This window comes from Primulina tabacum, chromosome 13 (genome assembly GCF_025594145.1).
Source record: "Primulina tabacum isolate GXHZ01 chromosome 13, ASM2559414v2, whole genome shotgun sequence".
Lineage (NCBI taxonomy): Eukaryota > Viridiplantae > Streptophyta > Magnoliopsida > Lamiales > Gesneriaceae > Primulina > Primulina tabacum.
In genome coordinates this window covers 37,207,278-37,229,513 of record NC_134562.1, presented here as the reverse complement: position 1 = coordinate 37,229,513, position 22,236 = coordinate 37,207,278, and the positions used below count along the sequence as shown (strand labels likewise).

At 34.9% G+C, this 22,236-nt stretch overlaps 1 protein-coding gene and 1 long non-coding RNA gene across 5 annotated transcripts; both read right to left on the bottom strand.

The window, feature by feature from the left end:
* Nucleotides 1–6,146: 6,146 nt before the first annotated feature.
* Nucleotides 6,147–8,403, bottom strand: LOC142523363 (uncharacterized). Of its 4 annotated transcripts, XR_012814629.1 has the most exons (5): nt 7,939–8,403; nt 7,616–7,712; nt 7,009–7,503; nt 6,773–6,852; nt 6,147–6,651 (listed from the first exon to the last, which is right to left on the bottom strand). It is a non-coding gene; the product is annotated as an uncharacterized LOC142523363 (long non-coding RNA). The 4 variants fall into 4 exon arrangements; XR_012814627.1 differs by having other exon boundaries at nt 7,616–8,403; XR_012814628.1 differs by having other exon boundaries at nt 7,009–7,712.
* A 5,936-nt stretch (nt 8,404–14,339) lies between these two features.
* Nucleotides 14,340–16,049, bottom strand: LOC142522619 (aspartic proteinase nepenthesin-1-like). The gene has a single exon (XM_075626118.1). It carries the CDS (start codon nt 15,754–15,756, stop codon nt 14,425–14,427), a length of 1,332 nt encoding a protein of 443 aa, XP_075482233.1. The 5' UTR covers nt 15,757–16,049; the 3' UTR covers nt 14,340–14,424.
* Nucleotides 16,050–22,236: the final 6,187 nt, after the last annotated feature.

Here is a 22,236-nt window from a genome sequence, read left to right as displayed (position 1 = left end):
AAAATCTTCTAGTCTTACAAGTCTAGGGAAATTATATATATATATATATATGAAAAACCGTATTTTTGTCATTTTGCCATTTTGGTTCTTAATAAAATTTAGTTTGTCGTCCCACATCTTCATATTTTTGGCAACTTTATTAGATTTTCATGGAGTGCTGACGTCTCAGGCATTACACACATCAATGTCACATTAGCACTGTATCGATGCTATATCAGCATCACGTCGAAAAATGATTAAAAATTGAAAAGAAAAAAAAACAAATATAACTGAAATTTGACGGAAAAAAAAACAATTTTCCAAATATATGTATTATACTCTCGTTTTACCAAGAAACCTATAAAATTTTGTGTCATAAACGTGGAACATTTAAATTTGATAGAGCAGAGGAATCAGCAACGTATCCCAAAACCCACATGTTGATGTCATTTTCTTTTATTTAGAACCTTTTCATTGCTAGGCAAGAAATGTCAATTTACTTGCACAGAATCGGTGTGTGTCAACGTTTTCTTGGAAGAAGATAATATCTATAATGGGTGATGGAAGGATGATAATGCCATTGCTTTGGTCAGATATCTGCAATCGACACTTCTGTGAAATTAAAGATTTATTGCATTTAATAATATGAATCTCGCTGGTTTTATTTTAGTTGTGTGTGCTACTGAGGATTTAACTAAATTGGTGAAACATGGTATTTCAAAATTTTGATAAAGCTATTTACCATCAAAGAAAGAAAACTATATCATACACAAATCTACACACACACACACACATCGACCTAGATTATCTGTATTGATAAAGCTATTTACCATTAAAGAAAGAAAACTATATCATACATAAATCTATACATATACACACACACGCACACACATCGACCTAGATTATCTGTATTATACATACATACATACATATATATATGTATTATCTACATTTTTTAATAATATTACAGTATGCATGTTTTTGGAGGGGTATCTTATATTAATATCAACATTGTAATAAAAATAAGTAAATCCAAATAAATAAAATATATGTGTATATATATATATATATGTATATGTATGTATGTATGTATATATAGGGAACTAGCTAAGGCATAGCTAGGTAGGCTGCAATGGAAGTTGACATGTATCTAATCTAATCTGACGATCTGTCTCATGTAGTGTGCAAGACTGCACCAATGAATCAGTTGAAAACAATAGTTCACTGATGAAAACATTAAATCAATGTTTCATTTTTTTCATGATAAATGTCGCAGATCGATAATCACATTTCCATCTTTAATCATGTACCAATTATATATAATCCAACCTAATAAAAAATGGATCGTCAAAATCATGTCTTAGAACTGAATTTTTTTTAAAAAAAATAATAATAATGAACAGGCATATAAATTTTGGAATTTATGATTATTTAACTATATATCTTTGTATTTTTCAAGTTTACTAGTTCTAACAATCAATTGTAAAGTTCCTAGAATATGAAATTGTAATTTTGTAAGTAATATATAAATAACTGAAAAAAAAAATATGACGATCTAGTACAAAAATTCTGATTTGTTCGTGTTTGTGCGTGTATGGGGACAAGCAGAAGCCAAAACATTACTCACTCCAAAGAAGATAACAAAAGTGGTAAAAAAACAATACAAAACAATCCATCTTTAATCATATGATAATCATATATCTCTACTAAATGATGAAATTTCAAAAAACAATCTTCAAAATAGTGTGCACTGTCACGTGTGCGTGTGTGTGTGTATCATGTAATGAAACTAAATTTGCAAAATAATAAAAACTTCAACAAATATCTTAAGGTGAAAACTAACTGAAAAGTAATTTCCATAAAAATAATGAAGGAATAAACGATCCGTAAGAGGGAAGAAACATATGGAGGCTCAGATATCTAAAACAAAGCACGCAGTTCAGATAAACACGCACAAAAGTGTGAATCTGTGTGTGTGTGAAGATGGAAGAGAAAACATTATATTACTTGCTGGGTAGAGATGATCTTGTGAGAAGCAATAATAGCAAGTGATGGTTGGGGGGAATGAAGCCTGGTCCGAGAATCATTTAGGGTTTGATTAATTCCAAGAATGCATGTATAAATCACCTCCATGACCTCGAGCCAGACAACGTTCCACTCAACCTTAAAACTCACGAAGAGTCGAATCGAAGCCGAAAATTTTCCCTGAAGCAAATAACCGCCTAATTTATGTACGCTCTACATCATGTGTGTATGAGGACTGTATGTATACATAATTAACAGAAAGAAACTCATGTTTTGAGGGGAATGAAGCCTGGTCCGAAGCATTTCAGAGAATGAATGGATATCACTCTGAAGCAGCCTCGAGCCAGCCAACACTCCCCCCAACACCTTCTACTCTTTCACATAAAACCCTACAACCAACCCATCTCTTTATATATTGAATCAAAGGGTAGGAATTAATTTGGCTTTATTTATTTTATTTTTTTGGGGTGGATAAAAAGGGAGCATAAATAAAATTCTAATATAGAAGACAAGTTTGACATTTTGTCATTGTATCATATTTACTTTACTGGTTCAATAAAGAAAAAATTGCTATATTTATCTTTAATATTTTTGTTTCGGTAGGTGACGTGTGTCACGATCCATTAAACATCAAGTAGAAAGAAATGCTAACTTAATCTAAGCAAAAGTGACCCAATAATTAATCTTTCGTCTGTGTCTAGTCTTTTTCATGTAAGCATGCATGCAAACTATTGTTTTGTGAATCACAAATCTTCCTGATCGATCATATGTCTAAACATGATTTTATTTGAAAAATAAAATTATATCTCTTTTGGAATATATATATATAAATAGTATAAGGGTTTTTCGTTGTGTATCGAGTGTATACCTTGGTAAATACTTCGCGAACATATATTATGTCTGTTTTTTCATCTCATGTGATATCTTGTGGTTAAACAAGGCATAGTTCAGCTGGTGATCCGGACTATGTAACTTCTATTTTTCATATATACTTATAAAACTCGAAAGTCGTATTATTCATTATATAATTTATCCAACTTTTGTATTTGAAAATAGCTAATATATGTATAAAATAAAGACCTGTACACAAAGAATGTTTGGCTTGAATACATACATACTCCAAAGTTACTGTGTCGAAAGAAGGGAGGCAGTGCCATAATATGTCTTCACAAACAGTCTCAGAGACACACATGCCAACAGGAACTGACTCATCAATCTAATTGCACTTATGATTCAAATGTTGATCCTTAAATTAATCTCTGCAAATGGGATTCCTTCTCTTTATTATTACTATTATTTTTACCCACCTAAATCCACGAAATCTTAGCCCAGGAAAAGGTTAAAAGAATTCCCGTAAAAACATCGAAGTTATTACCTAACTAACTGATTAAACTTTATTGCTTTCATTTCCGATGCAAGCTGGCTATATGACTTCTAAAAGACTCATCAGCATGACCTGCTCTTGTTTCCAGTCAACATAGCAAGCCTGTTTATTGCTCTATTTTACAATTTTGATCTGTAAATGAATACTACAGTCAAACACACAGAACAAGACAAAGAGATGGCAATATAAAAATGCGCTTTACACGAGAAAACAGAGGGGGGGACTGATGTGTGATCAGAGAGACAGAAGCCTCTAATCTCATAAATGCGATTCTTTCATCATTACCTTATTATTTTTAGCTTCCTTTCTACACCTACTTTACAACTCTTCGTGTACTGTCAAATGCCCTACACTATTCAATGTGTTTACCCTTTCTATAGTATTTTTATTTGCTGTTCAGCATTTTTGGTTTCTTGAAATGAAGAAGAGTGATTTCTATTATGCGTCAATCGGATAAAAAGAAGAAGATGTTGTCATGCTCATCTTTCATCTAACTTGAGACCAAGGAGCAAGCATAAAACGAGATAAATATACCAACTATTTTGACGTGACCTGAGGGATAGATACCAAAACTATCTGTCAATTTTATTGTAAAAAATTTAAACCCTTTCAGGTGTGTTTGAATACATTTGAAGAAGGTTATTTTTTTTTTGTTTCAAAAATTATTTTTCAGGAATAAATTTTTATCATACATATTGCCGATATATAATAATTTTTTTAAAAAAGACAGAGAAATAAGATGAAGGGGTTATTTGTGGGCAGCTGTGAGAGCAACAGTAGGCTTCCACGAAACACGTTTCGCAAAAAGACGGCGATTATGGAAGTCATGATCTGGGCCGTGTAAATCGCTTGATCCAACGGCTGATGCTTTCACTGTCAGCGGGAGCGGAGGATGGGGAACCGGTGAGAGAGTGCCCCCCCAACGAGGAGAAGAAATGAAAAAAAAGAAAAAAAGAATTAAATTAAAATGATGACGTGGAATTAAATTTAATTTTCCAATGATGTCGTGACAGGTCTTTACCACTGCACCCGAGTCAAACTACAGAGCCTTGAAAAGGCATGCTCCTTTACTCATTGGGTAATATTTCAATTTTCTTTGCAGAAACAAAAACAAATCATTTTGTTTGAATGACTTTGGAAAATATAAGCTAAAACAATAGTTTTTGAAAACAAAATATATTTTATGTATGTTAGTTTATATTATATTGAAATAACAATACTCTTTTCGTGTTTGCCGAATATATGTCAATTTATGATATCAATTCGAAATGTGAAACGATTGATTAAACCTCTGAGTTCAAGCCACCCTAAGATCAGTGCTCTCATGTTTTGTTAAATTAATACTATCAACGTTAATATCTTCGTGTGTTGAGATATGAACAATTGAACAGACGATGTAGGATAGAATGTCATCGACCCTACTAAACATGTTTTACTACATACTCAATCATGTTATGCTAACGAGCATAGGTTTCACGTAGGGTCTTTGTTATTGTTTAGATTTAACAAATTATAATTATAATTATTAAACTTTACATGGCCTTTTTTTTCACTCTACAAAATGTTGCAATAATGTATATGTAATATATACATACGAAAAAACGACAAGACAATAATAAATTATTGTTCAAATTAAATATCATTTTGCAAAAGTCATGCGTGCGACAACGAAATAATAATAATAGTATAATATTAGAAGTGAAGGGAGATGGACGGGTGAGATCATCTATTGATATCGTACGGTTGCAGGGCGAAGAGTACACGAGCACGTGATGACAATGAATGCAAATCTGACGACGGTGAAGCGAGAGGGACAAGACCACAGGCATATGATGGGTTACGTGTCATATTATTATTGGGCGTTGACCCTGTGGACAAATCATGTCACAATAATAATAATAATAATATCATCATCATATTATCATCATCACAGACAACAAAAATTAGAATCCAATCTGTGTTTCTGCACAAATAGAAATACAAATAAATTTCTTAGGTGGTCCAACTTCTATCCAGTATGTATGTGTGTGTGTGTCTATATATATATATATATATATATAATATATATATATATATATATATAATGTAAAAAAGCAGGGGATATATTTGAAATATGAGATATTAATTGATTATATATTTTTGTCTTATCTGATGTTTGATTCATGTTTTTGTAAAATATTATGATTATAAATTATGTTTTACATATATATTGATCTGTCATTAGTACGTCGTACGTTTTTATTTCACGAATTGAACATTGCCTAATAGTACGTGTGGTATTGGTCGCTTATTGCTTTGCATGACGAGAAGACAAATTTCAAAAGAATAAATTAGTGAGGCGATTATTATGATAATCGATAGCTTATTAAAAGTGGAAAAGTAATAATGAAAATAAAAGTGCAACTTAATTACTTATTCACTAAATTATATATGTAATATCAAATTGTTACCACTTATCTAATTTTATTCTGATCCACTCATAAGATTATCTGGAGAAGCATTCGATACTTCTGCAGATTTCCTTCAACGTCGTAAAGAGCCAACGGATAGATTGGCAAACGTCTGTTGATGTACTTTATCGTTGATTCGAAAACATCTGCATACCAGTTAATTTCTGCATTGATCTCTACTACTCAGATTTGTGTTCAAAATAAGGCAGCCGTATGATTAAATCCACAAGAAACTTGTACTGCTTTTACATTTATTGTAAAAGTCGAGCATAGATGTAGTAAACGTAGTCACCATGGCCCTATATACACAAACGCCAATTGATTCAGTTGCGAACAGAGAATGCAGAAATGAACTTATAAAAAAAATACTCAACAAACTAAGATTTACTAGAGAAAGAAGGAAAAAACCACCCGATAGGCTCCATAGTCGATTGAAGTGGAGAAGCCATGGTAGAAGCCAGTTTTAAGCACAAATCAATTGACAATACACAGTCATCAAATCAAAAAGTGATCACCTAATCAGTTATGTCATGCCCAGGGTCAACGGAGTCGTCAATGCAAAGCTATACATGATGGATTACACTAGCAGCCATATCTGCTTCCCTTATATAAAAATGATCGAGTCAAACTGATAGGGAATTCCATTATGTGGTGTTATAAATCTTATCACGCCTTTCTTACAAATCAATAAGAGACGAGTATTACAGGTTAACTCACCCTCTACTGGCCAAATGGTAAGGGGTGACAGCATTGCAAAATTAGCGCCAAACTTGGGATGACCCCACTGTGCTTCAAGAATTTTGATCAAGTTACCTGGTTGACAGTGATTCAACACAGGAATAAGGTTGAATGTTAAGATGGCTCAACATACTCAATATCACACATATGAATACAAACAAAAACTATGCACAACATAAGATAAGTTTAAGCCAACCAATTGTACGCTTGGAGAAGGTTCATCTTCTTTAAATGTTCCATTTGAACCTCCCCTGCCCCATGTGTGAATATTGCCTCCTGTATGTCACCCACAGTTAAATTGGAATAGAGATATGCAACGAAAAATGGGACATGTGGTGGTTAGGTAACAACAGAAATCCTCTATAAGATACACATGATACTATAATAGAATTATATAAATTGTTGATCCGAATCTTCAGCTTAGAAGATTACCAGAAATTGCTGCTGTGTGCTTCCAACCACAGGATACCATTTACAACTAACAGAAAAGAGGGCATGAGATCAACGAGTCCTATAAGTAATATCTGGTTGTGTTAATGAATTCAAGTTCCCCATAGTCACCATTATACATCCAAGCCCAACTTCACAGGTACTGTGTAAATTTATTGATTCAAATGGGATTTACTATTTAATTTCAAGGGAACAAGTTTAAAAGCAACTAAGCAAGAAACATTTTTTTTGCTACAAATCTAGTAATTAATTCTGACATCATATTGTTACAAATATCTTTAATATGAATGATATTGATTTTCATCACCTAATCATGCAAATATTGTATTATAGTTGAAATCTCACACCCACTGCATTTCTACTATTTTAAAATTCAACAGCAGTCAAACAAATCTCCAAGAGAGTCAGCACGACAAACCTGAGTAGCAGGTTGCTTAAAAAATGGACCTTGGACTCTTTCAGGGGAATAAATTACATCTGTGCAGCAGATACATATTGTATAACCCAAATTACTGACATAATGTTTACAATAATGAAACCCAACAACTTTTTATTTACTCGGTTCAATACTAAATAACATGGGTCGTACCCGATGCCGAGACAGCCATTTTCATATCTATTCAGGAAATTTGAAGCATCTAAGTTAGCTTATATTCTCAGAGCTGTATTCCTGAACTTCGAAGCATCTAAGTTAAGAGTCATACGCAAGTTTTAGTAATCCACCAGATACATGAAACAAATTCAGAAGCTGAAAATTTTACAACACAAAAAGGCTCAATTTTCAGTGCCGTAAGTGAATGCAAAATCAACATCTAAGTTAATAAGTGCAAGAACACAATAATTTCTTGGTCTAACCTCATCATTCCCTACGTACAAAAATAAATTAAAAAAATCAAATGATTTGCAGATAACCTGTGAGAAAAAGACAGTGAGCACCGCCGCAAGCTACCGCTCTCAGACTCTGATCATCGAAAGCTGATGCAATAAGAGGCCTAGGCCTCCACTCAGACTGCAAATCCCCAAACCCCAGTCTGCCATAATCCCCGTTTCCCCACAGAGCAGCAAAACTTTCCCTTTTTCTCAACTCTTTAGCAATCTCATCAAGTTGGCGACTTTCAGCGGAACCCACCTTCTAAAACATTATGAGAAGGCTAATTTTGCTATACTGTTCTTCAAATTTGAACAAGGTGCGAATTTTTTCCCGCAAAAATAAGTTCTCTATATCGTCATTTGATAGATTTGCGGGAGAATCCAGGTGAGGTTCATGAGTTCGAAGTTCGTGATTTCAATTGTCGACTATGGTTCTTCGAAAATCGAATAAACGAGAAACTCCAACTCGAAGGAGATGAACTTTAGAAAATTTGATTATTAGGTAACTATGGCTATATGAAATTAATTAATTCTTTTTCCCCCACCAAAACCCATTTTTATTTAATTTTTTCAGGCCCAATAAAATATGGGCCATAAACCCGACTCACAAATAATATTTGAAATATTTGGGCCTTTGACCACGTATTTTGCCCAACAAAAATGACCCAGTAAACCACTGTTCATAATTCATCATGGGTCAAGAGAAATGGGCCATTAGAAGGTTGGATTGGGCTTTAGATGAAGGAATCACTCAACATCATAGGAGAATCAAATCGATCATCTTTATTTTATTCCACAAAAATGCTTAATTTCGTCTCGGTTTCGGTCCTTCAATCATATTTATGACTCACTTTTGTGAGAAATATATTTCAATTAATTTCTAGTGTCATATTTTCATATTCATTTGAGTTTTAAAATTTTATAGCATCCAATTATCAAAAAGGTTACAACCAGAAGTTGAATCGGGAATTCACGTTGTTTGATATTTTTAGAAATTAAATTTCCATTGGTGTTGCGCAACACCCTGTGCAAAAATTCGTATCACTAATAATGTGTCTTATTTGTTAATCATGATGATAAATACACATTTTTAATTTTTCCATCAAATGTCAATTACAACATGATTAATCAGAGGATTTTCGACCCGACTTTGCTCGATCCATTAATCGGGTTAGTCTGTCTCACATATAAAAAAAATGTGAGATCATATCATCAAATACCTTAAAAATTTATATATGATGGCTCCAACATGTTTTTCCACTTTCCAGCACGTAAGCTAAACACAATTTCAACCAAATACAATTTCAGCCACACATGCTACTTTAATGATTTGGATCGTGCAAAACAAAGCCGTGTGAATATTTTATCTGTCATTTTTTTTATTTTATTGAAATATTTGTCGTAAAGAAAACCCCCGATAATGAAATGACTTTGCGAAATTAAAATTTTTAGACTAGTTTCTCCTATATTTTATTTAATTTAATTTAATGGACCTTTTGAGTTTTGATTCTAAAACAGCTTCTTCATCAAACAATCGAAAGTTTTGCCACACAAATTTATGAAAGAATCTAACATTGACTCATGCCCAAGACTGAGAGACACTAATATCTCAAGTTTAAGACGACTCGATTATAATAACCTCCACCTCGCGCCCGAATATATATATATATATATATATATATATATATATATATATATATATATATATGACTCATCATAATAACCATGCATGATAAATTATATGTGCCTGATAAATTAAGACAAATGTAAATATCATTAATTTGATGAGTACTTGAAATATATAATTGATTAATACAATTTATTTTTGACAATTGACATATTTCAATACTAGGGTTTACAAATTAAACTCAACATACATATTCAAACCTAAACTAAAGAGAAAAAGAAAAAAAAATCTAAAAGGGAAACATATTTCATGCCACCACAGAAAAGAGAAAAAAAATAAAATAAAACCCTAAAGTTCTTTACAGCAATCATGCCTAACAAGAATGAAACGATAAAGCACCGTGGAAATAGCCGCCGTGGTGATGTTGGTGGTGGAAATCTCTGTGGTGGTTACCGCTTTCCTTCTCAATACGCCACCGGAGATGGTGAAAATCATCGACCGAGCACGGGAGCTTGAGTGGCCCAGAGGCATCGTATCCGTAGGTATCATGAGCTTTTTCGAGGAGTCTTGTGAGCAATGGGTGATAAAGATAAGATATAGGAATTGTGACTCTTTGGAATTCATCGTCTTCTAACCCTACCTGAACCGCAAGCCACCCTTTCTTCACCTTCATCTTCTTGTGATCATGCACGATGTTCTCCATTTTTATTTTTAATTTTGGACTCAAAATTATGGAGAGAGATGGAAGAAGAACGATGTATATATATATATATATATATATATATATATATATATATAGACATATTGGTGGTTACTTTTGGCACTTTACAAGGTTGTGGGGACTTGTAGTACTATACGTACACTGTTAATTGTTATGGAATTAAAATTCGAAGAAAAACGAAAGTGATTGACCAAGAATTTGCTGGACAACATTTACATTAATAGTAATTTTTTAAAAAATTACTATTAAGATTGGAAATCTGGTTATCTAAATTCAATCCCTTTTGAGATTTGCCTAAATGGCTAGGCCAAGAAATTAATATAGCAAGGAAAAATTAAAATTTTATTTCATATGTCTGCAAAGAAAAAGTAGATCTTACTTAACTTTACAAGATTTTAAGGAGAAATTAGTCGAAAAACATATTTTTGTCATTCCGCCCTTTCCACAGTAACAAAAAACAGACATATCAACATCTAACTTTGGTGCAAAAAATATTCTGTTAGGTCCAATTGATTCTACTTTGGGAAAATTTTGATTAACTTAAAACAAAGTACGAACGATTAGCGGAAAACGTGGAAGTTTGATTGGTAATTAACTGTATCGACATGTTGGGTTAAGCGTGCATGAGTAAGAGTAGTAACTGAGATGAATAACTTTTTGGGAAGTTCTCGTGCATCGAGTTGCTGATGTTGTGTCGCTTGATCTTGTTGGCTAAGTGGATCGTAAAATAGCGACGTCCAATGGCGGAGTCAGGAATCTGGCGCTACCCAGGCTAGAATTTTAAACTATAGCATCTTTTAATATTTTAAATTGATCTACCTCAGAATCATGGGCCTAATAGTTCGACTCATTAACACTCAAGTATGTGCATTCTGTGCTACCACAAGTATAAGAAAATAAAGTTGTGTCTTAACTAATAGCTAGAGTTTTTGGTCCAGTAGCAAGAATTTGATCCTAATTTGGGATATGATTATTAGTAAATATTTAGATTATTTCAATTATGCATATGTTCTTAACTATATATTCTTAAATATTTTACGTGATATTTTGACTCAAATAGTCTCACTTCAACCTCAACGTTTGTAGGACATCTTTCTGAAACAAGTTGAACTGGTTGAGCAAGTACTCGTTCTGCTTCAACTTGGGAAGGTCAATTTTCAAGGTAACTAATGGAAGTCGATACTTTATTATTATGCGACTGGTGATGGGGAAGAAGCCGAGTCAAATCGCAACCTCTCTCTTATAGCTCCAAAAATGTTAGAGTAAATTTTTTAAAGAGTATTTTTTTTAATTGTATATTTACGATTTTGATCGTCTATATCTAATCACATGCACAATTTTGTGGGGCGGCTGCACCCTTCCACCCTCCAGTGGCTCCGTCTCTGTGGAAATGTGTAATCCTGATAAAAGAATTAATTTAAAAAAACACTAGCTATACTATTCATAAATAATATTCGATCAATAAACGAAGAAAATAAGAATAAGTAAACTCGAAATAAAAAAAGAATAACGAGAGTGGGCATGATTTGAAACCTTTTATTCCCCACGTTAGTAAAAGGGTTGGCACGTGTAAACAATAATGTTTGAGGATGTGGTCCGACTTTTCCATCCAAGTTTTTGCCCTTTATTTTATATTTTATTACCTTTTTTTTTGCTTCACTTTCACTTCTTTTATTGGGTCCAAATCGACTACTTTAAATATTTTCCGAATCTCTCTTTCAATCGATACACTACAAACGCAACATTATCAAAATCATTAAATTTGCGTGTTAAAAAATAATTCAACGAATTAAAATTATACATATATAAGTACAAAAAAATAAAACATATCATTAACTTGTTAAGTTATATATATATATATATATATTTGTGTGTGTGTGTGTGTGTGTGTGTGTGTGTTACTCGTTTAAGTACATGAACATATCTTAAAAAACCCCGACACGTTAACTAACCGACCAAGATGAGAGTGATTAAACTAATGGAATTCCACTTAATCATTGCATTATTGTTAAACTTTAATTTTTGTATACGTACGAGGTGACGATTTAAAATTAAAGTTATTCAGATATTTATACAGGAATCTTAATTACGTTTGATTTGTTTAAATACAACAGATAATTGATTTGATCATGTAGGGAGTTATGTGTTTTTTTTTTTTCAGTAACGAAGCTATTCAAACGACAAATTTGAAAATGAATGCGTAAGATTAAGAGCATATATGCTTCACTAATTGCGGTTCTCCTTCTTTGTGCATTTGACTTTATTTTTTTCCATATGTTATGGGGTTAGAGAGGCCAATCTGGCAAGTGAGTGTTAATTGGGGTGAACTAAGTGGCCAATGATTCAAGTCAAAATAATGATTCCACCACTATAATTTTGATATGATATTTTTAAACAGTCTCTCGCGAGACGGTCTCGATCAAGTATATTTATCTTTGAGATTGATCAATCATTCTCATATTTACAATAATGAGTGACATAAAAATAATAATTTTTCATGTATGACCTAAATATCCGTCTCACAAAAATGTTTATTTTATGAGACGTCTTACAAAAACTTTTGTGTTACAACTATCACATTTCCTCAAAATCAAATATCTTATCTTATCTTATTATTATTATTATTATTATTACTATTACTATTATTATAATATTAATTATTATATATATACACCAATGCAAGTGTCGCATTCTAATCCAAAATTTGAGTGCTTGGCCTTGGTGGGCAGTGTTGATTTTGCATCTTTCTTCTGTTTCACCTATGCTTCATGCCATACTAGCTAAGTATATACTTAATATTTGAGCTAGTGATATATCATGTACATAATTTAATTAATATTAAATATTAATTCATGTTAACTAAATCTGTCAAATATTTTTTCATAATTAATTCCCACGATATATATATATATATATATTCAGCTATCACATTTCTCCGAAAACATATACGGTTGAGCCAAATTCAAAGCGATATGAAATGATAAAGTTTGATTGTGATAAACATTAGCAGCATGAAATTGGTGGGAATTTTGAGATATATAGATAGACAAAGAATCTTGATTTCTTTATCTACTTTTAAGTTCTACCACGTGAAGCATATTAAACAATTGTCTTTGTTCAAACTCGTACTGGGATAGCATTTTTAGATTCTTCTGCTCCTTTCTGCAGCTGTGGTTGATTCGAGATTCAGAGGAATATATAAATACGTCGATATCTCTTTTTAAATAATAATTGATTTATATTTTATCCGTATTTTTTGAGAAGAAAGATCTTAAAAAATCACTAGGTTTTTTTTTTTTTTGTTGGGATTGATTTATCCAAATACGGAAGTGCTTATAGGAAGGGGCTTATAATTTTCTAAAAAAATCAATTGGTTACGATTACTACCTGGACTGGGCTGGGCTGGGCTGAAAAGTTCATGGAGAAATTGATACTCAATCAACAAATGCAGCCAAGAACTAGTTGGGCATAGGAAGTTTTTTTTGGTAATGTATTATGGATGATGCTAGATGTATAATGAGATATGCTTTCGATTACAAATTTATTTGAAATTACAAAGATATTATAAATATATTTTTCAAAGATTTTTTTCAAATAAAGTGCAAAAATAATTTTTAATTTCAAATGGACTTTGTAACCCAATTTGTAACCTTCATTCTACATATATCATTTTTCATGTTTAATTTATATTCCAAATCTGAAAATAAAAACAAAGGGAAAAAAAAGAAGAAAGAAGAAGCAAGAGAAAAATGTTCCAGTTGGGCTAAATTTATCCCACATATGGCACAAGTGTTGATGTCTTGATGATGAAAATCATGGCAACTGCAGCAGAAGCGTAGTGGGGATTTGGATCCTCTACTGTGTTGAAAACACAGCATTTGGTGCTGTGCATTTTTTACACGAGATGATCACGTGATCATCTCGTGGACATCACACCATATGAGATAAATTTAAAAAGTTGTCAGATAAAACAAGATGATCAGGTGATCATCTCGTGTAAAAAGTGCACAACACCAAGTGCTGTGTTTCCAACACAGTAGAGGATCCAAATCCGCGTAGTGGTAGCAATAGTAGTAATTACTTAAAACAACGGAATTTAATTAGCCACTTGAATCTTTTTGCCTTTTATGTGTCAAACAAACATTACATGCACAAGTGAATCCCAAACTTTTACAATGTTTCATAGCTGATCACACTGCTTCGGCACAAACGACATTGTTTCTTTGACTAGGTCATGCACCACCAACAAATTCTGCTGCTGATAATTTCCAAATATGGACAGGCCATGGGAAGCCCCTATAGCCAAGCACATGATGCCACTCGAATCCGCAATGAAGTAGTTCTCCCCTGGGAGCACCAAATCCGCCCCCTCGAAATGAAATACGAGTGTAGGCACCTCGATTTTTTGCGTGTTCGATGGAATAGTGAAGCACAGATTGAGTTGAGTTTCGCCTGATGCGTCCGCAACGGGGAACTTAATTTGAGAGATAAACTCTTTTTTCACTAGTTCGAATGCTTGTTTTTCAAGATACGTTATGGTAGTCCCGGAGTCGATGATCACACCCCCGGTCCCGTCTTTTTTTATTGCAAATGTAGAGCTCTTGATAGGTAGAAGTGTGTCACCGACGGTGATTCCTTTAAGTGAAAGATAATAAAAAGAAGGTGATGATGGGTTCTTGATTAAAGGGGTAGTTTTTGTGTCGCGTGAAAGGTCAATATCGCTTGCTAGAGTCCCCATCAAAAGTTTGCTTATTTTGGTGGACTCTATTGAGGTTAAACAGTAAGAGAACTTGGGTTCGTCGAGTTGCGAAACGAGCGAGAGCGACCCACGCCCTAGTCCCACGAGCCCCGCTCCTTGATCAAACCCTCCACCCTCATTGTCAAGGCCACAGCCGAATCCAATATTTGGGACCGAAACATTGTCAAAAGTGAAAGTTTCAGCGGCCATAAAACCCTGAGTCGAAGAAGTGTCACCGTAGGTGTACAGATACTCGCAGTTTCCGTCGCTGCAAGATGACATAGGAAGTGCGGTACAAAGGTCGCTAGAGCATGGTAACTTAGAGAAAGACGACGATTTTTTCGGGTCAAATAGGGGGCTCGGCTGATTAAAACACTGTGTACAAGGTTTACACTGAGTCCATATCAGGTCACTACCGGTATCGAGAATGGCAGAATACGACACTGGTGGGGTGCCGATGGATAAATCCATTAAAAACTCACCATTTCCTGCATGGATTGGTGCTTCTACTCTGACGTCCACCGTAGCAAGGACCATTGCATGGATCCTGTCGACTCTCTTCCTCCCACGTCCCATCGCACGTTTCAACAGCTCGAATTTCGTGAAGTTTCCACCTGAATCCACACGCTTCAAGGTCACATGGAACCCGGTTTTCAAATCGGAGCCACCCATTAACCTTGATGTCGAAACAGTAGGCGGAACAAATGAAGATATCAGAGCCGCAAGAACCAGAATCGATGCTATTGAATGCAAAGAAACATGAAACGACGTCATTCTTTAATATTCTTGGGAGCGATTAATTAATTCGTTACATGCACATCTGAGAAAATATGTATAGAGAGATTTGAAAGCGTGAAAGGAAATGAATAGAGAAGGAAATTCATGAATCAAAGATCCAAAAACGGAGGGATCATAGAGAACTAATAAATAGAAGGGGAAAATTGTTGATTATGTAGAAAAAAATGGCCGTGATAATATTGAAATGGATAATATATGCTCTGAAAATTTTCTACACCAAAGTAAGGTTGCGTTTTGCGTCAGTGGTGGTTGGAACAATCAGTAGTGAATTTGAGCTAAAAATACAATAGTAGTAAAAAAAAAAAAAAAAAAAACACACACACACACACACACACACATATATATATATATATGAGTTTAGGGTCTCAAAATACTTGACTAGCTAAGTAGTTTACCTGTGACAGAAAATTGACATTATCAGCTGTTTGCCTCGCTCAACAAAATCTATTATATTATTTTGAAATAAATCAAGAGGGATTATTTTTCTTGATTGGGTTAATTTTTACGAAATTGTTCATAATTACCCGGATTTGTAATTGTGAGATATTCTTAATATTTTTCTCTATGGTTTATATCTTATAAGTTGATTTTAGGATGCTTGTATTCATATGTTTTATTTAAGTCTCACGTATCATGCACATATCTGTGATAGACATATAAAACATGGCATGCATTTTGAATCAAAATTTCATGAAAATCACTGAAATTGAGACATAATAAATTGTTCAAATTAAGAATCTCAAATATTTCCTCATCATATACATATATATATATATATATATATATATATATATATATATAATGATAAAAAAGCAATCTATATGGTTTGGTGGGCTACCTCGCTCCTTTTGTACTAATTATGAATCACAAAGAATATGTCATTATGTTTGATTAGGTTTGAAGCGATAGAGTGATATAATTATGCTTAATATTAATTATTTATTTCTTTTTCAAGTGGTTGGAAAAGGTTCTAAGTCGTGAAGTTGCTCCCCTACAATCAAATTAGATTACTTCACTGCAATAGTCCGAGGTTTACCGATCCATATCAAAAGACAGCGACTACGGATTCTCACGTCTAAAAAAAAAAATAGATTACTTCAGTTAAGAGTGAATTCAACACCATATCAATGAGAAGGTAAATTAATATTGCCTCGTTTTTTCTCGGTTACAACAAGAATATGGTTTTTGCTTTAATATGGTTTCATTTTCATTGTCAATAAACAACTTTTTCTTGTTGACTTGATTATTAGTCCTATGTTCATGAATATCGTGGTAATATAAGTTGTAGCTAGATCGAGGACTTGTCAAATTTTCAAATTTTGATATCAGTCCTATTTTTAGTAGTTAAATTATTCACTGAAAGATTGATTAAAACTCGACGAGAGCTAGATTTGATCTACATTAAGCTCAAGTAAGCTAAAATCTTCATCAAAATTTTCGAGTTTTAGACTTCTTTACATTGTTTTCATATTATGTTGAAGTTCTCAGATTAGTTGAATTATTAGATTAATATAACTATTTTTTCATAACCTTTTTACCATTAATTCTATATAAAATTTAGGGTTTGACCTTCATTAACTCTAAAGAATCATGTATTTTTTTTAAAAAAATAATAATTCTAACACGAGAGACTCAAAAGTGTGTATACTACTCACTTCTCTTGTGCATTTATTGATTGGTTTTCTTGTGTATTCTTGTTCTTGCATATTCTTCATTCTGAACTTGTTCAAAATAGTGGACCTTGATAATCCAAGTTTACAGGAAAAGTCCTGAACGTTCTATGAATGCAATAAGAATCCATGTTTATCAATCCATGGTCCTGGACGTTCTCTGTTCTTGATCGAAGACCCATGTCCTAACAAGTGGCACCGTCTGTGGGAAACTGTTGGTCCCACGTGCGGAATTTGAGATAATAAAACCCGAAAATAAAGAATAAAATGGACACCGAGATTTACGTGGAAAACCCCTAAAAATAATTAGGGTAAAAACCACGGGCAAGATGAAAAGAATTCCACTATAATATTTTGTGGTGTACAACTCACTCACTGTGTTTCCAAATAGAACACACACTCTCTTAATACAGGAGAACAAAACACCTCACAAATATTATAGAACTAAGCACTCAAATGCTTATAAGATGAGAGAAAACTCGAAGAAGGGATGATTTCAGAATGAAGAGGGGAGCTCTATTTATAGAGCCTCCTGTCAGTGTGAAACCGCGTTTAAAACGCGTACCTATTCCGTTTCAAATTTTGCGGCCAGCCTTGTGCATTTAATGTTTTGCTGCCAGCCACAATTGACTTTGCCGACATTTCTCCCACTTGGAGATTTGATTGAGAATCAAACACATCTCCACACATCCTTTCAATCTTGTCATTCCCTGCTGCTTACGTTTTCGCTAGACCACTTGAGGATCTACACCACTCAAACTTATCAGTGTTCACTGGCTTGGTCAGAAAATCAGCTATGTTATCTTTTGTATGGATTTTCTGCATATCCACGCTTCCTTCCTCTGCTACTTCCCGCACAAAGTGAAATTGGACTCCAATGTGTTTAGTCCTAGAATGAAAGGCTGGATTTCTTGCGATGTGCAAGGCACTCTGACTGTCACAAAACAAAGAAACATTTTCTTGTTTGTGCCCGATCTCCTCCAATAACCTTTTAATCCATATTGCCTCCTTGCAAGCTTGAGTAGCTGCCATATATTCTGCCTCCGTCGTAGATAACGCCACAACTGTTTGCAGTTTTGAAACCCAGCTTACTGCTCCTTCTGCAAGTGTAAACACATAACCAGTAGTAGATTTCCTCTTATCAGGATCACCTGCATAATCTGAATCGACATAGCCCCCGAGTGTAAAATCCGATCCTCCATAACATAATGCAGCATTCGAGGTACCCTTAATGTATCTAAGGATCCTCTTAACAGTGCTCCAATGCTCTTTTCCAGGATTCACCATATACCGACTAACTGCTCCCACTGCTTGAGCAATGTCCGATCTTGTACAGATCATAGCAAACATCAAACTTCCCACTGCTGATGCATACGGTACTCGAGACATCTTCATCCTCTCTGCTTCACTGCTAGGATACATCTCGGATGATAACTTGAAGTTAACAGGAAAAGGGGTCGATATTGGCTTACTATCTTGCATGTTGAAGCGTTGCAAGACTTTCTTCAAATAATTTTTTTGGGAAAGCCAAATCTTTCTGTTACTTCTGTCTCGGTGAACTTGCATCCCTAGAATCTTGTTTGCTGGTCCCAAGTCCTTCATATCAAATTTCCTAGCCAATTGTGCCTTCAATCTTTGGACCTGATCTTTGTTGGGGCCTGCTACCAACATGTCGTCCACATACAACAGTAAAATTATATAATCATCACCAGACCTCTTGAAATATGTACAAGGGTCTGCACTCAGTCTGTTGTATCCAAGGCTCATGATATAGGAATCAAATCTCTTGTACCAACATCTCGGCGCCTGTTTGAGACCGTACAGAGATTTCTTTAACCTGCAAATCAAGTTCTCTTTGCCTTTTTCCGCAAAACCTTCTGGCTGGAGCATATAGATTTCTTCTTCAAGATCTCCATGAAGAAACACCGTTTTCACATCTAGCTGTTCTAGATGTAGGTCAAACACTGCACACAATGCCAACACCACTCTGACTGTTGTAAGCCGAACCACAGGAGAAAATATTTCATTGAAGTCAATGCCTTCTTTCTGAGCATATCCTTTTACCACCAACCTAGCACGATACCGCTCAACTTGGTTATTGCCATCACGTTTGATCTTATAGACCCATCTGTTTCCAATGGCTTTCCTCCCTCGTGGTAGTGTAACAAGATCCCAAGTTTTATTCCTGTCTAATGCCTCCAACTCTTCTTGCATTGCTATCATCCAAAAGGATACATCCGAGCTTTGAGTAGCCTCGTGGAAACTTGATGGCTCACCATCCTCTGATAATAGACAATATGCAATGTTGCTTTCAGTGACATAATCTGAAAGCCAACCTGGTGGTCTTCTGTCTCGAGTTGATTGCCTCACATTGGAAACCTCAGACTCAACATGTTCTTGTTCTTCGTGCTCTGGTACTGCTTCACAAGAAACTTGACCTTCGTCCGTCTTATTTTCCACCTGAAAAATAGTAGTTTCTGAATTCAGTGTGCCTTTGTCTCCCTTTACTTTATCTTCCTCGAAGATAACATCCCTGCTGATGACAAGCTTGTGAACAGTAGGATCCCACAAGCGAAACCCCTTTACTCCATCAGCATAACCCAAGAAGATACATTTTCTGGATTTCGAATCCAACTTTGATCTTTCTTGCTCATTGTACAGAACGTACACCAGACTTCCAAATGTATGCAAATGAGAATAATCTGTCGGCTTCCCGGTCCACATCTCCATCGGAGTCTTCAAATCAATCGCCACTGAAGGAGAACGATTGATAATATAACAAGCGGTTTTGACTGCTTCTGCCCAAAATGACTTTTCTAAACCTGCAGTCCTCAACATAGCTCTTGTTCTGTCTAACAAGGTTCTGTTCATCCACTCCGCCACTCCATTCTGTTGAGGTGTGTAAGCCGTCGTGAATTGTCTCTTGATGCCCTCATGTTGACAATATGCATCAAACTCGTCACTGGTATATTCTCCTCCATTGTCAGTCCTCAGACACTTGATTTTCTTTTCAGAATCAAGTTCAACCCGCGCTTTGAAATCTTTGAAGATCTGGAAAATATCTGATTTCTTCTTGATTGGATACACCCAACATCTCCTAGAGAAATCATCAATGAACGAGACAAAGTATCTTGCTCCTCCTAGGGATACAACCGGTGCTTGCCAAACATCTGAATGAATCAGCTCCAATATGCTTTTGCTCCTGGCAGTAGAAGTGCCAAACTTTAATCTGTGTTGTTTACTGATAACACAGTGCTCACAAAAGGGTAGTGACACTTTTGTAAGTCCCGGCAGCAGCTTCCGTTCTGAGAGAATTTTCAACCCCCGTTCTGACATATGCCCGAACTTTCTATGCCATAACACTGTTAATTCTTCTCCTGAACCAATTGATGCAACAGCTAGTTCTGCCTCTTTATGTGTTTCTCCCAAAAGTACATACAGATTTGCAGCAACCTTTTCCGCCTTCATAACCACAAGCGCGCCCTTCACAATTTTCATGATCCCGTTCTCGATCCGAGTTTTGCACCCGATGTCATCCAATTGCCCCAAGGACAAAAGATTTTTCGTCAGTCCTTTCACATGTCGTACCTCCTGTATGGTGCGAATGATGCCATCAAACATTTTAATTTTGATAGTACCGACCCCAGCGATTTCCAAGGCATGGTCATTTCCCATGAATACAGATCCTCCCGAGACTGGTTCATAATGATCAAACCATTCTCTCCGAGACGTCATGTGCCACATCGCTCCTGAATCCATAATCTATGTATCACAAAATTTGTGCCTGCCTTCTGCAACAGTTGCTGCTTCGCTGAATAATATTTCACCACTGCCTGAAGTACTGGCCACATTTCCTTGAGAGCTTTTATCGATACTCGTACACTCTTTCTTGAAGTGCCCTTTACCGCCACATTTAAAGCAGTAAATATTTTTTTTCTTACTTCTCGACTTTGATCTACCTCACTTTTGGCTCCCACTGGAGTCACGATCCATAAATCTTCCTCTTATCATCGGTAAAGCTTCTGCTTGCTTCGATGTTACCAACCTATCTTCCATATTCTTGCGCCGGCTTTCTTCTCCGAGAACCGCAGTTAAGACATCGTCGAATCTTAGAAAGCCCATCAGAATATTGTTGGTAATGTTGATGATAAGTTGATCGTATGAATCTGGTAGACTTTGAAGTAGAAGCTCCGCACGTTCATTTTCCCCTATTTTATGCCCCATGGAAGTGAGTTGGGCAAATAGAGTATTTAGTGTGTTAATATGGTCGGTCATCGATGAAGATTCCGCCATCCGAAGAGTATAAAGCCTTCTCTTTAGGAAAATCATGTTGTGTAGCGACTTGACCTCGTACATCTTTGTCAGAGTATCCCAGATAACTTTGGCTGTTTTTATCTCAGAGATACTTGACAAAACTTCGTCTGCTATAGCCAAGTGTAAATTGGCAACAACATTATCATTCATCTCGTTCAACTTTCCATCATCTGTAATCTCCACCGGTCTATCTCCAATAGCCGCCAAGCAATTCTCCTTTCTTAAAACTGCTTGTATCTTTATTTTCCACAGCATAAAATTGCTTCCGTTGAATTTTGCTATCTCGTATCTTAAAAAAATCTTTTCTGATGTGGAAGATCAGTCTAGGCTGCAACCACAGAGCATACTCAGAATTTTAAGAAATTTTAAACCAAGGCTCTGATACCACTTGTTGGTCCCACGTGCGGAATTTGAGATAATAAAACCCGAAAATAAAGAATAAAATGGACACCGAGATTTACGTGGAAAACCC

Excerpts from the sequence above, each read along its gene's own strand:
- LOC142522619 (XM_075626118.1), bottom strand. The coding sequence starts at position 15,756 with ATGACGTCGTTTCATGTTTCTTTGCATTCAATAGCATCGATTCTGGTT.